The sequence below is a fragment of the Dermacentor albipictus genome, chromosome 5 (assembly GCF_038994185.2).
Source record: "Dermacentor albipictus isolate Rhodes 1998 colony chromosome 5, USDA_Dalb.pri_finalv2, whole genome shotgun sequence".
Lineage (NCBI taxonomy): Eukaryota > Metazoa > Arthropoda > Arachnida > Ixodida > Ixodidae > Dermacentor > Dermacentor albipictus.
The window spans coordinates 61,352,606-61,372,057 of record NC_091825.1 but is presented as its reverse complement, the minus strand read 5'-3'; the positions used below and the strand labels follow the sequence as shown (position 1 = coordinate 61,372,057).

The 19,452-nt window shown below is 46.6% G+C and overlaps 1 protein-coding gene across 1 annotated transcript in view; it reads left to right on the top strand.

Annotated features, from left to right (window-relative positions):
- Positions 1-19,452, top strand: part of barc (RRM1_TatSF1_like and RRM2_TatSF1_like domain-containing protein barc) — a 48,955-nt gene that overhangs the window by 28,332 nt on the left and 1,171 nt on the right. Inside the window, exons 6-7 of the mRNA XM_070538413.1 lie at positions 1,672-1,761; positions 8,701-9,075. Coding sequence (XP_070394514.1) covers positions 1,672-1,761; positions 8,701-9,057 — 447 coding nt within the window. The 3' untranslated portion in view covers positions 9,058-9,075. The remainder of the gene's footprint in view (positions 1-1,671; positions 1,762-8,700; positions 9,076-19,452) is intronic.

The window sequence follows — 19,452 nt, the reverse complement described above, 5'->3', positions numbered from 1 at the left end:
GTCTCATGATCCGGATCCGCCGTCACTACCTGCCCCAAGTAGGTGTATTGCCTTACGACTTCCAGTGCCTCGCTGCCTATTGTAAATTGCTGTTCTCTTCCGAGACTGTTAAACATTACTTTAGTTTTCTGCAGATTCATTTTTAGACCCACTCTTCTGCTTTGCCTCTCCAGGTCAGTGAGCATGCATTGCAATTGGTCCCCTGAGTTACTAAGCAAGGCAATATCATCAGTGAATCGCAAGTTACTAAGGTACTCTCCATTAACTCTTATCTCCAATTCTTCCCAATCCAGGTCTCTGAATACCTCCTGTAAACATGCTGTGAATAACATTGGAGAGATCGTATCTCCCTGCCTGACGCCTTTCTTTATTGGAATTTTGTTGTCAGGTGTGCTATATGGTTTTCATTCTAGTAGTTTTGTATACATCTTCTTAATAATCTTTTCCCTTTTCCTTTCTTAAACCTTCTCTGTGTACCCTGTACCGCTACCTATGCAACTGCTACATGGCATGCCACCTGGTGTAAGAATACGCAACTGCGGTGCAAAGTGTGCACATACTGACGCATGCAGTGCGCACGTCACATTGCGTGTCTCCTCCCTAGCTAGGGCACAATTATAGGTCATGTTTTCACTGCAAACTAGTGAGCACTGGCATGGCTCAGTGGCAGAGTCCACTGAGTCTGGTGCCGCTGCTGACTTTTGTGCAGCAAGCCTGGGTTCGATCCCGGTGGGAACTGGTCTTTTTTCTGCTCACTCCGGGCGATAGTTGTCACTGATAGCGGCAGCGGACAACATCGCCTACCCGAACGGCTATTGGAATGAGCCCATAACAGCTTACACTGTAAAATAATCAGGATGTGCTTGCAATAGTGAGAAGCATCTCTACTTGGACGAAGATGCAAGTCTTGCGCCACAGTCAAAAGGGCCATGCTGTGGAGGACGTCACGAAACCCTTGCTGCTACAATTGCTAATAGGTCACGAGATGGCACGAACTGCCGTTTTTGTGTTTAGTTTGTGCAGAATAGAAGCAAGGGTTGTGAATTTAAGCTCAAACATGTTATATGCACTTAACGGTGTTCTGGGATAACTGAATAATTCAGAGTTTATATTGATAACTAGGGACAATAAAGAGACAAGCAATTTGAGGTGTGCTACTATATTGCCCTTCTGCAGTACCAGAATAAACTACTGCGAGACGATGCTTGATAAGCCAAAAACGACGTGAGAACGAAACGCAGGTGGCGACACCGCTACCTGTGCCAACTGGCCTGTGGCATCACGGATATTGCCATCTGCTGCAGCCTAGTTAAGTTTTCATTGGTAAACATGGCCTACATTGTATCCTAATTGAGCCAGAAACAGAACTTGACAACTTTAGAGAACACTCACGTAGCCAAAACGGCACAAAGGAGAGGAAACACTTTGACTTTCATGCCGATATACTGACGTACTGGCCCTTGGGTTTCGGTGCAAAATTTTAAAAAAGAGTTATCTTTGCCCTTCCTTTATGGTGTACTGGAACCAAACCTATGGAAACGGAATATTGACTCGTCTTTCTTTGACATTTCATTATTTTGTAGGATTGTCGTGCTTAACCTGTGCTTGGCAGAAACAAATTTATAGTTTAAATTTGTATTCCTTTGCACCTTGTCCTTCGACCTTTTGCAGAAAGACCCCACCCTGATTCTGGAGTACCAAAAGGACCTTAGGGAAGAGTGTGGCCAGTTTGGAGAGGTGAAGAAGGTGGTCGTGTATGATGTAAGTAAATGCCTGAGAATTCTGATTGCAGATCGCTTGGCTACTTTGACAAAATGTTCCAACTTTGGTCTCAGAGCTGCTTTGAAACCTCATCTTCGCTCTTTAGTGGCATTAGCTGTACGTGACCCTCCACGTGACAACTGTACAAGTACACCCTGGTGGAACATTTTTGTACTGCTGTATAGGGGGTTGGCTTGAGCAGCTAAATTCAGGAGCTGACACGCCACGGTGTAGAAAGGTGGCGTTTATAGTCTCTTACTAAAGAAGGGAGACTTTGTTGTTTGTGTTGTTTACATGCAACAAACAAACAAAAACTTTTTTTCTCACTTTGTTTTGGTATTCAGTAGTTTTTGGCTAATACTGAATCATAAGCAAATGGCATTGTTTGTTGGACTAGAGCAGGAACAAAGGATGAGGAAAAAAAAGTTTTACACACGACTTGCTTTGTTCTGAAAGTGTGGTCAGAGAAGAAAGACCAATGCAACAACCCCAGCTGGCAGACGTATCGCACAGGTCATCGTCATCATCAGCCTATCTTATGTCCACTGCAGCATGAAGACCTCGGGGGACATAATGGTGATGTAGGTGACAATACAATGGTACGATACAAATGGTGGTAATGGTGACATGCAGGTGACGTAGAACAAATACAATGTGCACCTCTGTTTCATATCCACTGAGAACTTTCCATACAGGTTCCACATGAGGCCATTTCTAGCTTGGGGTTGAAGGTCGCGTTCAGTGTTCTGCTTGGTGTTGCCCACAGGCAGCTAACACTAGCAGCTAACCTATTGCTGAATAAGTTTCTGCAAAATATTTTCTTTTCTTTTTGATGAATCTCCTTATTCTCGGTGTATATTGCTCATTTCAACAAAAGATGAGCGCTTTCTCGGGGTATTTACAATAGAACCTCGTTGATACGTTCTTGTTATGTATGTTTTCCTGGCACCAACGTTCGAAATCGAGAACACAAAAAATGACCCAGTAAAGTTGTGCTCATTTTTTTTACCGGTTCAAACAATCCCAAAAACACGATTTTTCCACACCAACATTCAGTGCATTGCCAAACTGCAATCGTATTATATGTTTTCCGGCTGCTAAATCCCATGTAGACAGGAAAATACACGAAGCCCGCGCAATCGTGAATAGCATATAGCTGCCCGTCACGGTAGCTTCACTGCAATAAATGAAAATTCCGCAGTGGGCTATATATAGTTCAACATAATTGAAGGGACACCAAAGGCAAATACTAAGTCGATGTGGACTGTTTAAATACCATTCCAGAAACCTCGCAATGCTTGTTCCGCCCCAAGAAAGAACTTACCGTATTTACTCGCATAATAGGCGCACCCCCAGTTTGGTCGCGGAAAATTTGATTTTTTTTATTTCTGCGCATAATAGGCGCACCCCGAACTTGGCACTGTGATCAGTACCGCATTTACACTATTTACGCATTTACGCCCTCCTGCCCCTCCATCTCAGGTGGAAAAAAAAAAAACGCAAGCACATTTCACAACCCAAGCTTATCAACGCATTTGCTGGACTACTAGTCTCATTAGTGTTGCTGACGTCGCAGCTGCTGAGGGCCCACAGCACATAGAACATCGCGAAAACTAGCTCTTCCATTAACTACCGACACCCCCCTCCCCGAACCACCGCGAAGCCAGCGAGTACGACGACCTAACGCATCCTTAGAAACAAAAAAAAAGAAAGAAAAACGCATCAACGAGCGAAAAATCTTCCATCTACTATCGATAACACCCCCTCCTCTCCAAACCGCCGCGCGGATATAAGCTTTTCGCTACCTTCGCTTAGGCAGCTCGGAAAGCTGGGCGACTCTCGGAGGCCGGGCGACTCGACACAAGCGACAGTGCCATCGCCATCAATGCTCTGCACATGCTGACACAGGCAAAGAAAAGACAAATCGCCACATCTCGCCATTTTGCAAACGGCGTGCAGTTCGTGTGGTCGCGTGTTCCGCAATGGGCAAGTACGGCAGCTACACGGCTGCATTCAAACTGAAAGCTGTGCAGTATGCACTCGAGCATGGGAACCGTGCTGCAAGCAGGCATTTCAGTGTCGGAGAGACAAGCATTCGCTACTGGCGAGGTCAGCAAGAAAAACTTCAGGCAACAAAGAAGTCGCGACGGGCCTTCCGCGGTGCAAAGTCGGGAAAGTATCCGCAAGTAGAAGATCAACTAGTTCAACACATACGGGGCCTTCGACAGGACGGTTGTGCAGTGTCTCTCGACATAGTGCAGACGGAGGCGCGCAGAATTGCCCGAGCGCAGGGCATCGAAGCGAAAGACTTCAAAGCAAGCTCCGGATAGACAAAGCGCTTCATACGACGCCACGGACTTACCCTGAGGCGGCGCACAACGTTGTGCCAGCGCTTGCCCTCAGCATACGAGGACAAGGTACTCGAGTTCCACCGTTTCGTCATACGGCTCCGGCAGCAGAAAAACTTCATTTTGTCACAAATAGGTATTGCAGATCAGACTCCTCTCTGTTTCGACATGCCGAGAAATACAACAGTAGAGGAAAAAGGTGCACGGAGTGTGCTTATTCGAACATCTGGCGCTCGAAAACAAAGGTGTACTGTCATGTTGGCAGTGACTGCGGATGGGCGCAAACTACCGCCTTATGTTATTTTTAAGAGAAAGATGCTCCCAAAGGGAAATTTCCCTCGAGACATACACGTGAGGGTCCAAGAGAAAGGTTGGATGTCCGCGGAATTGATGGTAGACTGGGTCAAGACTGTCTGGGGCCGGCGGCCGGGCGGCCTGTTGTATCCGGCCATGCTCGTTTTAGACAGTTTTCGCGGGCACCTTGTAGAACGTGTACGAGAGAAGTTGTCAGAGGTGCGTACGGATATTGCCGTGATTCCGGGAGGCCTCACTTCCGTGCTGCAACCTTTGGACGTTTCCCTAAATAAGCCTTTTAAGGACAACGTTCGAAGGCTTTACACCGATTGGATGGCTGGAGGACAGCGTCAACTAACCCCCGGTGGCAAAATTAAGAGGCCGCCTATGGAAATGCTGTGCGAATGGATCGTGGAAGCTTGGCGAGAGATCTCAGATGACGTCGTCAGGAAAAGTTTCAAGAAGACTGGGATCTCCAATGCACTGGATGCAAGCGAAGACGACATGCTGTGGAGCTCAGAAAAGGAAGACGAGTCTCCACCCGACGGTGATGAGGATGTTCTCTCCGACTCGGACTCGGACTCTGAATAGTCTTAATAAATTTTACGTGTGTGTTCAGTCAACGTCTCTCGCCTGTTCAATAAAAGGTAAGTAGGTAGCTTTTATTTTCCCTTTTATGCTGGATTTATTGGTGAATTATGTGAGAGTAGCCATATTCCTGACATATGTTAAAATTTAAAGCGCGGGAATGCGAGTTGAAAAAATTTCGTAAATTTTACCCCGCGTAATAGGCGCACCCCGAACTTCGAGCCGGATTTTCTGAAAAAAAAGTGTGCCTATTATGCGAGTAAATACGGTAGTTTACAAGAAAATTGCATCTGAAGGGTTTGAGTGCCTTTTTCGAAATTCAAATCACCCGCCACCCAAGCGGGGGAGTGGTGACGTTGCATGGGCCGTAACCACCATTTGGTGCCGTCGATGAGTAAAACCCCGCCCGACAGACGTCGCTACCGAGCCAGGACAGAGCGGGGGATTGGCTGCTGCAGCTGCCTTTTGGTCAAGTGGTGTACAGTTGCCGACCATTTATTCGGACCTCACGGGGACTGCGGAAATGTCCTAATAAACAGGTGTCCAAAAAAGCAGATCAAGAAAAAAAAATTTGAAATCCTTTATTTCCACGCACTTACACGAGCTCGGCAATAGGCTTGAAAAAATCGTGAGTGCGCCGTTGCACGCTGTTCCGTTTACGCGCAATCAGATAAGCCTGAATCTCGGAGAGGGTCGAACGGTCACTATAGGCGGCTGAAAGCAGAGTCACTGCTTGTGCACGCTCCGCATGCGACGGCAGCGTAGCACATGGTGCGTCATCTTCCGACTCGGAGTCATCGTCCGGCAGTGCAGCATAGAGAATGGGTGCAGCAGAAACCTGACGAATGATCTCGCGGTCGTCGAGTTCTGTGCATGTCAGTACAGGAGTGTCAGCACCTGTGAAACTGTCAAATGAGACAGTGTCCGGAACCGCAATGCAACCACTGCGCAGGTCTCGGCAGAACATATTCTGCGTCAGTAGGGAGCACGGAAGGCGACAAATCTTAGGCCTCCCGGCACCCGCTTGCCGGCATTCCCCAGCGCAGTCTGCGCGGGCACTGTCGGCGCCATTAGACACTTGACGCGATGTTTCCGTACACCGCGTTGGAACACCGAAACCTCGACACAGCACACAAAGCAAACATCACCGTGCCGACACCAGTCGCACAAACGAAAAACGTGGCCTGCTCGCAGCGTCGTGCGCGAAAGAAACAAATCAGCTGCTGGATTGTCTTGACATGGCTTACTAAGCTGAAACCGGAACTGCTGTACGGCCACTCTATCAAACCAGGCAGAAACGATGATGATGAGCGGGGATTTCCAGTAGCGCCACTTCGTGGGGCAGCAAGGAGGCTCCGTTGAGAACAAAAATGGCGTTCAGCAAGTCAAACTATGCGCCGGTCAGAGTCGGTGCATGATGCCCTCGATCGAATTGGCTCAAGGAGTGTCCAAAAAATCAGACGAGAGGTTGGAAGGTGTCCGAACTTTCGGCAGTTGTTATACATTATGGTCTATGGGGAGAACGGCTGTGCCGCGAAGCTGACCGAATAATCGGGCATGTCCGAATTTTTGGAGTCCGGAAAATCAGTCGGCGACTGTAGACCATTCGGGCATCCCGCAACATCACATGGAAGCTGAATTCTCTGCTACTATTTCTAGCTGCCACACGACTTCTTTTTTCTTTAATATTCTGCAATTGAAACCCAAGGTACTCTGTAAAAAGAGTTTCTAAACAGAATAAGGCTAGTTGAGCTCCTTATGTTACAGTCCGTGAGGAGCCAGAGGACGGCTAGTATTCAAAGTTTGAAAGTTTTCAGCAGATTTCTGTCTCCATTTTTTTAAAAGCAGATGCGTTGTTATCAAAACACAAGGAGTGGGTAGTTGTACTGAGGTTATCAGGCAAAAGGTGCTCAGAAAATGCAAACTGTAGACGGTGGTCAAAGGGGCCCTGAAGCACTTTTTATCAAAGTTGAGAAATGCATTTGAAGTTAAAAGACTATTTCAGAAATACTTTCCAGTGAAAAGTACTTCAATGCGTTCAGCGGAGGCGCAGTTATTGGCATCGCCTATAGTCTCCTCACAGTGCTCCAGCTCCTTCTTTGATGCCTCGCACTGCAAAGGCCATTGGGGGGGGCAGGCGTGCTCACATCGCTCTGCCTACTGAATGTCACTATGGTGCACAGTTCAAATGTGTTTTTGGCACCTACGACATACCAAGCTCTGAGGCTATCCTTCAACTTACGGTAGAGTTTACGGTGTCTCATCTCTTTGCTTTGCTATAGGGTACCAGATAGCTATGTGCGATTTTCTCGCACCAAGTGACAAGTGGCACATTTTTTTCCCCCTTATCTCTACAGCAATCACACAATTTGTGAGGTTCAAATGAAGCATGTTTACGTTCACTTGTAACAAGCTTCGACCATGATGGTGGCACGCGTCGAAGATGTGCAGCTCGGGAAGCAGATGACTTGTTCCAGTCTGATGTTGTTGCACAAGCAGGCTCACCACACACCTGGAGCCACATCGCTCACAGAGACAGCTCAGAGTGTGTGGTCGTCCTCAGCGAGCCGCACGTTCATTGAGGGCTTGTTGTGGCAACCGCAGTATCTACGTTACGTAGTAGTCACAGCTATATGCAGCTGTAGCACGTTTGCCATGTGCACAACAGAGCTGGAGTGTGGGTTTGCTCTCACGTGCTCCAGTCTAGTCGTGCTTTGTGGTGCAGACCGGCTTTTCCTTGCACCAGCTTGACTTACAGATAGTAGCGACATTTTAATTGTGCCTTCAGAAGCGCCGTTAATAGCACAGTACAAAGCAATGTCTGTCAAGGCATCTGGCAAGGAGCTGCCAGGAGTGAGTGCTTGCTGACAACCATACGTGAAGTCTGACCTTAAGTTTTGCATAATTTGAGGCTATTTAGTGTTAGTGTTCAAAACTGATCGAAATTAGCTGGAGCCGACTGCTAAGACATCAATAAGCAGTGTGGCCAAAGTTTAGTTGATAAAAGCAGGTGGCCGTGGCCAAGCATGAACAGGCGATAGTTGGCTTTTTCCAGAAGTACGTAATTCTTATCGAATTTCGAAATGCAGGTTTTCGATTACTTCAGCCTGTTTAGTAAACTGCATCAGTAAATACACAGTGACAGCATGAAGAAGCAGTCTGATTCAAACACCATTTTTCGATGGATGTTGGCTATCGGCTAGTGGCAGCGCTATGTGGGAATCTGCCTGCTGACGTCGAGGGGCAGCCACAAACAGCCCGTAAAGAATGTGGAGAAAATCTCTGTTAAAAGTGTTAAAAGGTGACTTCGCGCTCCGCTTGTGGGGGCCATGCCCCACACACAAGTGCAAAATTTGGCTGTGACGCTCACAGCGGTGTATGCTATCTGCAGGATGTGCTTTTTTCACCAAGCTCGAGAGGTGGTTCAGGGAATCTTTAAGGGTTGATAATTAAGCAAATACATTGTTGCAGTACCGTAAAAACCCGCATATAATATGAACCTGCATATAGTACGAGGTGAAATTTTTGGGACGCGAAATGGAAAAAAAAAGTTTTATCCAAAGGTAACCAAAGATAACCGGAAACATACAATTGTATTAAAGCTTTTGTGACAGAGCAATTAGCCACTGCACTGATATAAATAACGCAATAAATGTTCTGTTGACAGGAAGTTGAAGAGCTCACATCTGAACGAATTTTTTTGTTTCAGAGGCATCCTGAGGGCATCGCCACAGTGACGTTCAAGGAACCCGAGGAGGCAGATGCCTGTATCAGCAGAATGAACGGACGGTGGTTCGCCCAACGCCAGTTGTCTGCCGAGACTTGGGATGGCCGAACACGCTACAAGATCTACGAGACAGAAGAGGAGCTTGAGGAACGGCTGAAGAAGTGGGACGAATACTTAGATGGAGAAGAGGAGGAAAAGGCCAAGGGCAGCACTTCGGGCACATCGGCTGCACCACCATCGTCTGCAGCGAAGAGAGAGGCAGAAGACAGCGTAGAAGCCGAAAGTGGTGCCAGCACGCAAAAGAGGCCTAAGACGACGGCCGATGAAAGCACGGAGTGAATGCTTTTCAAATGAATGGTGTGTATCGATGGCGTTTTTCTGTACATAGAGAAGCTCATTGTCTGGCTATTACTAAGCAAACAAGAAGACCCTTCAATTTTTTTTACTGACATGTTGGCTCTTGTTATGCTTATTTGAATATGCATATTCTGGTTTAACTTTTTAATATGTTGTCTACTGTAAAGCAGAGCACTGGATGCTTCTGATTTGTATTTACCTATTGTTGTTTTTCATTATATGTGGCAGTGTTTATAACACTGTCTTTGGAGTGAAGGATTAGGGCAAAAGCGCTGCACGCATTTTTTTTTTTTCCTTGGTGCTGATAGCACCTGACACCCCCATAATTGGCGTTCTATGTGCTTATTGACTTCCTATGTTCAAAATTTGTGGGAAGGACACTTGGTGCTTGGCACACAATGTTGCTTTGCCGCAAGTGGGACTACCATGCATACTTTGAATGCACACTTTTCCTGTCATGCTGCCTCAGAAATGTTCAGGCTAAATAATTATATACTGTGTACATGGGTGTACACAATTACGGACTTCATGGAAAGCACATGTTACTTATGTTTGGTTCGTGATACACTTCATTCTGGATGACATGTCAGGAGGGAGCACGGTGTAAGAATAATTTAGGTGTTGACACTGCGGCCGGCGCACCGTCCTGGTTGTGTTCGCCGCCGGCGCTGTTTCCGTTTCCCGGCGACAGGTGGCGCTAGTAGGTGGAGGCTCTCGGATTTGCGCTGCGTAGGTTATCGATGCTAAGCGTTGCTCGTTTGTCGAGCTCGATATCGGGGTATATAGAAAAGTATGCACAGGCATGAATACACCGGGATTCTGCAGTAACAAGACTGATTATCTAAATGAATGTGCAACTGATTTCTCGACGACGTTTTTATTATAGATCTGGTATCTAGCATACGTTGAAGCCAGTGTATCAATCGTATTTTCTAGTTGCGCCCGCCAATGTTAGCTAATTAAAGCAAAAATAAATAAATTGTAGCCGGATTTTCGGGGAAATAGCGTAAGGACAGCTAGCCAAAATGCCGTTCCGAGCTTCGGTCGTCAACCCAGCAATCTCGCGCTGTGCGCTGGCGGTGCGGCTGCCGCCGCTGCTCATCTTCCTCTTTACAAAATAAACGTCCTCAAAGCACCTTGAACCATTGCACCTCTAGCTTACACATGTACTTGGTTACAAACTTCGCTCGACACGCGACCCCTACGCAGGCTTCTGCTCAGTGTTAAGGCGATGGCGGTTATACTTTGCGCCAGTACTGCAAGCCGTGTGCAGTACAGCTTGATGAAGGGCATGTCACACGGCTAAATCCATCGCAACTCTCAAAGCAGTATATCTTGCGCTAGTTGCCCATGAATGGGCATAATTTTTCTATTCTACTCTGTCATTTCAAGAGAACAATGCGCGCTCTTATATTAGAAAAAAAAATGTCCGACCTGAAGTAGGTCTGGTGGTGTGTACAGTGCTCTTACATTTGTGTAGAATATTAGGAATGGCATGCTGAAAGGGGGGCTGAACATATAATTTATTCTGTTACAAAACTATACATTGCATGGCACAAACTGTTTAATACATACATTCACAAAAAATCTAACAAAATTAGTACATTCTGTAAACTTGGCAACACGATTCAGGATGAACAAAGTTTTGCAAGCTTTTTTTTCTCTTGAGCTTGTTTTTTCAAGTTCATGGTTGCAGCTTTGCAGTGCTGCCTCATTCTCATGGTTAAGAAATAGTGCAGAATTTGTGCAATGACCTCTTCTTTGTGCTGAGCACATGGAAAAGTCAAGGTCTTTGTGTCAAGCACATGCTCCACCGTTTCCCAGTATACAGACTGACTGTCGGCATTTTTTGCAAAGTGCTCCTCAGCTACTCTCAACAGCTCAAAGAGATTCGCGTTGGGGTGCAACAGTCCACCCCTGCTCTTTGTGTTGGTCAGGGATGCTTCAGCAGAGCTGTTTTGCGGAATGGTAAAAGCAGACCGGCAACAATCGCACGTGGTGGCTTTCATCAACTTTCGGCTCAAGAATCCAACCACATAGTAAAGTATGCAGTCAACGACTTGCGCTGTATCCTTTCCGTTTACTTTGATAACATCCTCACATTCCCAGTCCTCAACAAGAATCAGTTTATCAAGCTTTTCTTTTAGCTGATCAATGAAGCCAGGCGAAGAGTTGCTTGCACTGCCTAGTTCGATCAGGGCTCTGAAGTCTGATGCGTCTAGTAATGGCTTCTCATCGACCACGCAGCAATTGCCAAACTTGGGAGGCCTCAGAAGGCTGTAAATGGACATTGTATTGTACAGTTGCATAAATGTTGGCATTGAAGGATGGTCATTCTGGCTTCCAGCAAGTCTTATCTTGCCAAAGAATCTTTCGATCGGATCTTGATTCATTTTATTTGTAAGAACGTATCTGAACTCGTACTGATGCAAAAGAACCTCACAAAGCTCTTTAGTTGATCTCAAGGTAACTCGGAGCCCTTCAGAAGTGCTTTTTGTCAGGAACATATCTTTCGTGATATTTCCACTCTGCAGCTCTTTTTCCCAGTTATCCAACCATTCTACCCCACGTGACAGAATGCCTAGGTCAGAGCCCTGCTTTGTGACACCTTCATGAGGAAACCGCCGGTTCAAGGCATCGAAAAGATTATTAAGAAACAATGTGAATTCTTGCGTGGCTTCAGTGTCTCCCAGACTGCGCACACCACGGTTTCTGTAAAATTCAATACCTGCTGCCATCGAGCGACTGAACACTTGCGTGGCAAGCTTTACCCGCATCTTTTCACAGTTGCTTGGATAAATGTGGGAATGTGTTATTTTTGGACACACCTTCAAAGCTCCAACATTCGCTTGGTCTTCTTTATAAACTGCTGCATAGTCCTCCCACCTAATCCAACGTCCCTCCTTTTTCAGGTACCTTTGTTGCAAAAGACGGTTCCTGATGCATTTAAAGAGGTGTGGAGCATCAGAAAATGCAAAAACTTTTCGTGTGGGGTCGCTTGGATGTGTGAAGGAGTTCCGGCAGGCTTCTAGTGACCCACTTATACCCAGTGTTCGCCACATAGTCCTGTTTGTCGAAGCTCCATCACAAACAAACCCATGAATTTTTGCTCCAGCTTCCTCCATAAGTAAAATTGCCTGAAGGAGCAACTGTGCAAGAATAGTACCCCTCGTGGCACCTTTTGCTGCAAAAACACCTATTGGCTGAGCATAACTTTCACCAAAAGGGCAGAACATAAAAACAAGAGCATGGTCTGCAAGCTCGGTACTGTTTTCCGTCTCTGATGCCAGACCGACGTAGGTCATTGTCTTTGAGTTGACAGCCTTACTTTTACGGACTTGCATCTCATCAAAGATGATAATACCGTGCCGCTTGAAGTCATCTTTCTTTTCAAGTTTCTTTTTTAAGGCTATGAAGAACTTACTATCAAAGCCTGTTTTAAAGCCCACCAATGAGATGTAGCGGTGTATTGTTCGTACTGAAGGCAAGGCGAGAATTTCACTCTCCATCAAGAATCTGTATCCTCCAGGTGACCTAATATGGAGGAGAAGGCAGAGCAAGATCCAGTCATCTGAGTATCTTCTACCGTTTTTTGAGCGAGCTTTGCCTGCAGCTACACACTCTTTCAACACCAGCTTTTGCGCTTCAGGAAGGTTTGCTTCTCTGGAAAGGCGTTCGAGTGTTTCATTACTGATTTCTAGTAGTTTTGATTTGCAGTTAGCCAATTCTTGTTCAAGATTATGTTTTTGTTTTTGAAGCCGCACTTTTGACTTGTAGCAGGCAATCCTGGCGCGCCGCAACATTTCAATGCGTGTTTTTTTCGATGGACTGGCCGGAATGCGAATGTGTTTCAGTTGAGAATTCTTTTTCTTTCGTGCAGCATGAATACGAAGTACATCTTTTAACTTAGCACATGCATTGCAACTTGTACTCTCTGTCACTAGTAGGCAACGGTTGTGCCGCCAGGTTCCACATTTGTCAATATATGCGCACTCGGGGCGTATATTATTGTACATTTCACCACTGGGACCACCTGCACACACATGCATTTCATGAAAGACCCGTACTGCACACTCTATATCAGCTAGGGAATTCATGGGCAAACCAGAACTTATGGTCTGTACGTTAACAAAACGGCCATAAACAAAACATTTCACTGACAAGGAGTCATTATGTGATGTGGTTACTTCTAGTACTTTTCTATGAAAAGGCGCCTGCTTACTCTCTTTCGGCAATTCTAGCTCACTGAAAACAACAGATTTAACCCCAAATCTGTCAGAAACTTGGACTGCCCAGGCTTCACTTGGGAGTTTAAGGCTGGAAGCACAGCCTGACAGAGCGGAAATTGTCATTTGCTGTCCTCCGTCCTGGAGGAACAGGGACTCGGTGGGTCGCTGCTCTTGCGTTGGTCCATGACTTCTCTCTTGCTCCGTAGTTTTTTGAGATGAGGAAGAAACTTGTTGCTGAATGAAAAGAAATGATAGAATTAGGAATGTTTCTGCCGTCCGAACTAAGCCAAAGTTTCGTTTACGTCATCTATATTATGTCATTACTTCTCTTAACAAGTCGGTGTTATATGTTTCTTACTATTTTATTATTTCTTATTAATCTAAAATTTTCCTGTTACCAACCTCTTCTTTAACGCCTGAACAGCGCTGAAATTAAATAAATGAATGTGCACTTTCCGGATGGCACCTAATAGTGAGCAAAGCTTATGCGATTACTAGCACACTGTGCTCTTAGATGTCCAATGAGATCCTGGCTAATTAATTATAATCAAATAAATATACTGAAGGGAAGAAAACACGGCTGCAGCAACCGTATCGTATTTACGATAATTTCCGCTCAGTAGGTATTGTAGAACAATATCATGATTTGTTGCACCTAGTGAGCTTAGGTGAAGCGGCTGGAGGAATGCCACCTGAATTTAAAACAGGAAATTACCTTTTCAGCTGTGTGACTAGGTGCGTCGGCAGTGCATGTGCCACTCAATGTGTCAGTATCGTGTTGAAAAGGATCCTTTTCTTCACGTGGAGGGGGCGCGACGCTGCTGAAATCCAAGCGTGGCCTCTTACAAGGCGCGTCTGTTGATTCGGCATCAGAATATTTTGAACTCGTTGTGTCAACCAGCAATAAACTTGGTGTATTTTCAACGGCCAGGTGTAGCTCTTCAGAAGCATTCGACGCTTCTGGCTGTCCTTGCTTCTTAGGCTTCTGAGAAGTCGGCGGCAGAGCCTGCCGTTTCCGCGGAGGTTTTCTCGTTTTTTGCTGCACAGTCAAGTATCCTGGGCAATTCGGGAAAATGCTAGGCACAGCGTCGGGTGAGAGCACCGGCTTTTTTTGTGCGTGCAGAAGGACGTTCCCCTTGTATTCCGCGTGATATGTTGCAGAGATCACTTCATTCGGGAAGTGCTTCGCGCACACGTGGTCGGTAGGCTGCAAAACTCTGTCTGCTCTCGGAATCGCCCGTCGCCACTTTTCTAAACGTTCGGGTTCACGCGGAGCCTTGAAAAGCGACACACGCTCCGTGCATGTCCGATACCCCGACTTGCAATTCGGTACAAAGCACTTCTTGCCCATTTTGAAGCGCAGCAAGCCTGAGCGCAACTAATTGCACTCGGCGTCACATGACGCGGCGTGGTATACGTTGAGTGAATCCCAGCAGAATACCAATCAGCCGAACAATGCACTCACAGGACTGACAGGCACAACCAAACACTTTTCGAGAATCCGGAGAAGCCTTCACACACACACACACACACACACACGAGTTTCAGCAAGTACACTTCTGCACCTATACCACGTGTATTCACCCCGCGCGTGGCGTGAAAATTTCTGAACGCACCCGAGCGGGCAGCGCGGGCCCCTGGGCTCCCATACTACAGCGCCATCTGTACCCTTGCGGCGAAAACTACCGCCGATTCAAGGTCATCTGCGAACACAATCTGCCCGCGCGTTCTCTCTACGGTGAGCGGCGAGTGTCAGCACCTAAATTATTCCTACACCGTGGGAGGGAGCAATGTACCAAGAAACGCTTGCAGTTTTTTCTGTTCATCCCCTGTGGTCTTGAGCATACGTTTCAGGCGAAATCTGCAATGTACAGTCGTTGGCATAGTTGCTAGGTCGGCCTGTCGCACAACACATTCAGGCTGCTAAACGTGCTCAACATTTTCAAGTGGTAATGTAAATGAACGAACCAGTGTATTGATTTTTTTGTTTGTGCCATTCCTCTGGTACCTGGCAGCTGCCACAGGGCAAGCATCAGTCATGTGGAGGGGGTGATAGCTTAAGGCCACTTTATCTCATTGGTTCACCGTGTTCTTTGTGGTTCCTATGCCCAATTTGTTGCAACCATAACAGTAGTTTTGATTTTTAGGAAGCAACCCCCTGTTATGGCCCTTGCTCTACTCCAGGTGTACATACATATACAATGTTCAAAATTAAAGTATGAGTTTTTTTTTTCTCTCTTTTTATGTAATCATCTGTGAAGGAAAGTCATGGCTATTGAGTGAGTTTATGTTATGCATTCTTCTAGCCGAAAAATCTACACATGGGTTCATTTTAGTGCTACATGTGTGTGAGTATGCATGTCAAAGCTTTGATATTTCAGGCTAGTGGATAGGGACAAGAGACTGTAAGCAAAACATTAGTGGCTGCTTTCGGTTCGGGTCACAGTGAAGGATTTGCCTGCTGTTGGAATAATGAGTTGCCTGTCATGTTTGTGACTCGGTAATTGTGAAAGAAAATGTGTAGCCTATACTCACTGCTGACATATTGGCACCATTAGTCATTTTTTTCAAACAGCCACAGAAATCCTGTGCATTCATTACTGTTAGTGCAGTTCCGAAAATAAGTATGACCCATGTGGCTTGATAACCATGGCACACACTTTTATATCTATAATGTCTAGTAAAAGATGGGACTGGCTTGCTACGATTTCACAAGCGTGTCTCTAACTTAATATCAAATAGCTGCCTTTATATTGGTGTTGAGTTTATAGTGATCTGTTTAGTTCTTATTTTCATTACCTGGCTAACCTACGTGCTAACAATAATTATGCTTCACGAATTTTCACTACACTACTTGGCACTAGTGAACTAGTAATGATGAGTGGCATCACTATGGGACGTATTGCACAGCCCACTATGCTGCGGCTCTGCTGCAGTTGCCAGCGAGCCTTTTTTTTCTCCACCGCTCGCAGCCGAATGCAGGGAACGTCTGCGCTCGGGGCAGCTGAATGGGCTGTCGCAGAGAAGCGCTGACAGAACAGAGTGCGTGGCGTAAACTTTCCGACGCTTGTATATGTGGCACAATATGTAATGACGCCAGCAGCGGCAGTATTTTTACATAAATAAATGCCGAATTACCGGCAGAAGTGGGAGCATGCCCGTTTAAATCATTTCACATTCACTACAGTCGCCGACCGATTTTCCGGACTCCAAAAATTCGGACATGCCCGATTATTCGGTCAGCTTCGCGGCACCGCCATTCTCCCCATAGACCATAATGTATAACAACTGCCGAAAGTTCGGACACCTTGCAACCTCTCGTCTGATTTTTCGGACACTCCTTGAGCCAACTCGGTCGAGAGCACCATGCACCGACTCTGACCGGTGCATGGTTCCATACATCGTTCGACTTGCTGAACGCCATGTTTGTTTTGAACAGAGCTTCCTTGCTGCCCCACGAAGTGGCGCTACTGGAAATCCCCGCTAATCATCATCGTTTCTGCCTGGTTAGAGTGGCTCTGCAGCAGTTCCGGTTTCAGCTTAGTAAGCCATGTCAAGACAATCCAGCAGCTTATTTGTTTCTTCGCGCACGACGCTGCGAGCAGGCCACGTTTTTCGTTTGTGCGCTGTGTCGAGGTTTCGGTGATCCAACGCGGTGTACGGAAACATCGCGTCAAGTGTCTAATGGCGCCGACAGTGCCCGCACAGACTTCGCTGGGGAATGCCGGCTAGCGGGTGCCGGGAGGCCTAAGCCGCCTTCCGATGCGCGCCCCACCTGACGCGGAAAATGTTCTTCCGAGACCTGCGCAGTGGTTGCATTGCGGTTCCGGACACCGTCTCATTTGACAGTTTCATAGGTGCTGACACTGCTGTATTGACATGCGCAGAACTCGACGACGGCAAGATAATTCGTCAGGTTTCTGCTGCACCGCCGGACGATGACTCAGAGTCGGAAGATTACTCACCATGTGCTACGCTGCCGTCGCATGTGGAGCGTGTACAAGCAGTGACTGTGCTATCAGCCGCTAATAGTGACCGTACGACCCTCTCCGAGATTCAGGCTTATCTGATTGCGCGTAAACGGAACAGCGTGCAACGGCGCATTCACTCTTTCTTCCAAGCCTACTGCCAAGCCCAAATAAGTGCGTGGAAATAAAGGATTTTATTATTTTTTTTTCTTAATCTGCTTTTTCGGACACCTGTTTATTCGGACATTTTCGCAGTCCCCGTGAGGTCCGAATAAACGGTCGGCGACTGTATACCAATGTGTGTTGAGAAGAGAGTGGAAAGAAAAAGAGGGGAGGGTTGACACGCCGACCAGGTGCACTGTGTGCCAGGAAGCAAGGTGATGCCACTGGCAACGATGAATGCACTGTTCGGTCATTCAGCTTGTCGTGCACTTTGGGCACTAGTTCACATCAGTTAAATGCCAGCCAGTTTTCTGCTTGTGTGGAATGAGCCTGGCACTGTATGTTTGATTGATTTACAAATAAATAGATTGACTGGATTTAATGCCTCATAGGAAGACCTGGGGAAAGACACCCAGTATAGTGCGGTAGTCTGGATCAATTTTCACAACATAGGGTTCTTTAACACACACGTAAATCTAAAGACACTAGCAATATTGCATTGTGCCTCTATAGGAAAGTGGCCGCCGCAAATGGGAATCGAAACTGGAACTACTTGCAGGAAGTCATGGCCACAGAGCCACTGAAGTTGTTCTGCACTATGTCTTGCTGGTGTGTAGGAAAGGCTGCAAAGTCATTCTGCATATTACCTGCGCCATATACAGCAAATGACTAAGTGCAGCACCTCTGGAACTCGGTTAGGAACTGTAGGCTGATCAGGTGAGGGAGACTTGGCAGGTGCATGTGGCAAGCTGCACTTATTTCTGTACGGCAAAAAATGATAATAATTATACCAAATTTACAAAACCTTTTTTTTTTCACACAGATTGTAGCACTTTTTTTTCCCCAAACAGAATGGTACCGCTTTTTAAACTCAGTGAGGTAGCTTTACTTTCGAAATTGCATGAAGTGAAGGTTTGAGGAAGGCTGCTGTGCACTGCAGTGAGGTCTTGTGGCACAGCACCGTGTTTGGCTCGATATACTTACAAAAATACAAAAAGGAAATAATGTAAATGGTGCAAAACACATGTACAGCGCCAAATTGCACTACTATTATGTGAAGGAATAACTCGAGGACAGTAATGAGAAGCTCCAGTCCATCCACATAATCGTCATCCGAGTCCTCAGAGGAGACTGCATCAGATTTTTGTTTCTGAGCAAAGCTCTACAGAACTGTCTTCTGATGAGGAGTTGTCAGAAAACTTTTATTTTGCACACAATTTTATTCTCCTGCAGCAGGAAGGTAGCCATGTTTCCTGCGCAGGAGTCGGAGGTTGGACGGACGGACGGTCCTTTAGGGCATGCGTTAGCATGTAGCGGGTCGCTCCCATGTCTGGACAGAGAGGCCGAGCCTCTCCGCCACGTCGCAAGCCTGTTGGACAGGCCATAACTGTTCTTTGAGGTCAGGGCTGCGCAGAACTGCATCCCTGCTTGAAGAAGTGTTGCTTTCATCGCCACGTAACGCGGGACATCGCCAGAGCATGTGATCTAAGTTCGCTAAGTCATTGCATAGTCAACATGCATTTGTTGTCTAAATTCAGGGGTGAAACCTGTGAAGAAGTAGGGGGTTTGGGTATGCCCCCAACTGTAGAAGCCTTGGTGTCAAAGCCTGAGTTCTATTGAGTTTACAGTGTGGGAGAGGGTAGATCCTCCGAGCCAAGTAAAAGGGCTTAGTAAGTTCGTTGTACGAGGAAGTAGAGTCCCGATTGTCTGTACCCCCAACACATCACGGTGCCGGGTAGCTACGTGGTCACTGATCCCTCACTCAGCATTGTTTGCCGACTCATTGAGGTTGGGAGGGGCACACTCAAATCTGTCCCATGTGGGCTGGAAACTAGATGACTCTCTGTGGCTTGATCTCCTTGCTTCCTAGTATTCCTAGAGCCAGCTCAGGTATGGTTCCTTGGCAAAAGCCTGAATGGCTGATCTCGAGTCAGTGTAGATTGCTGACCTCTTGTCGTCCAATAAGGCCATCGCTATTGCAGCCTGCTCTGCCATCTCAGAGGACGGCGTCCTGCTCG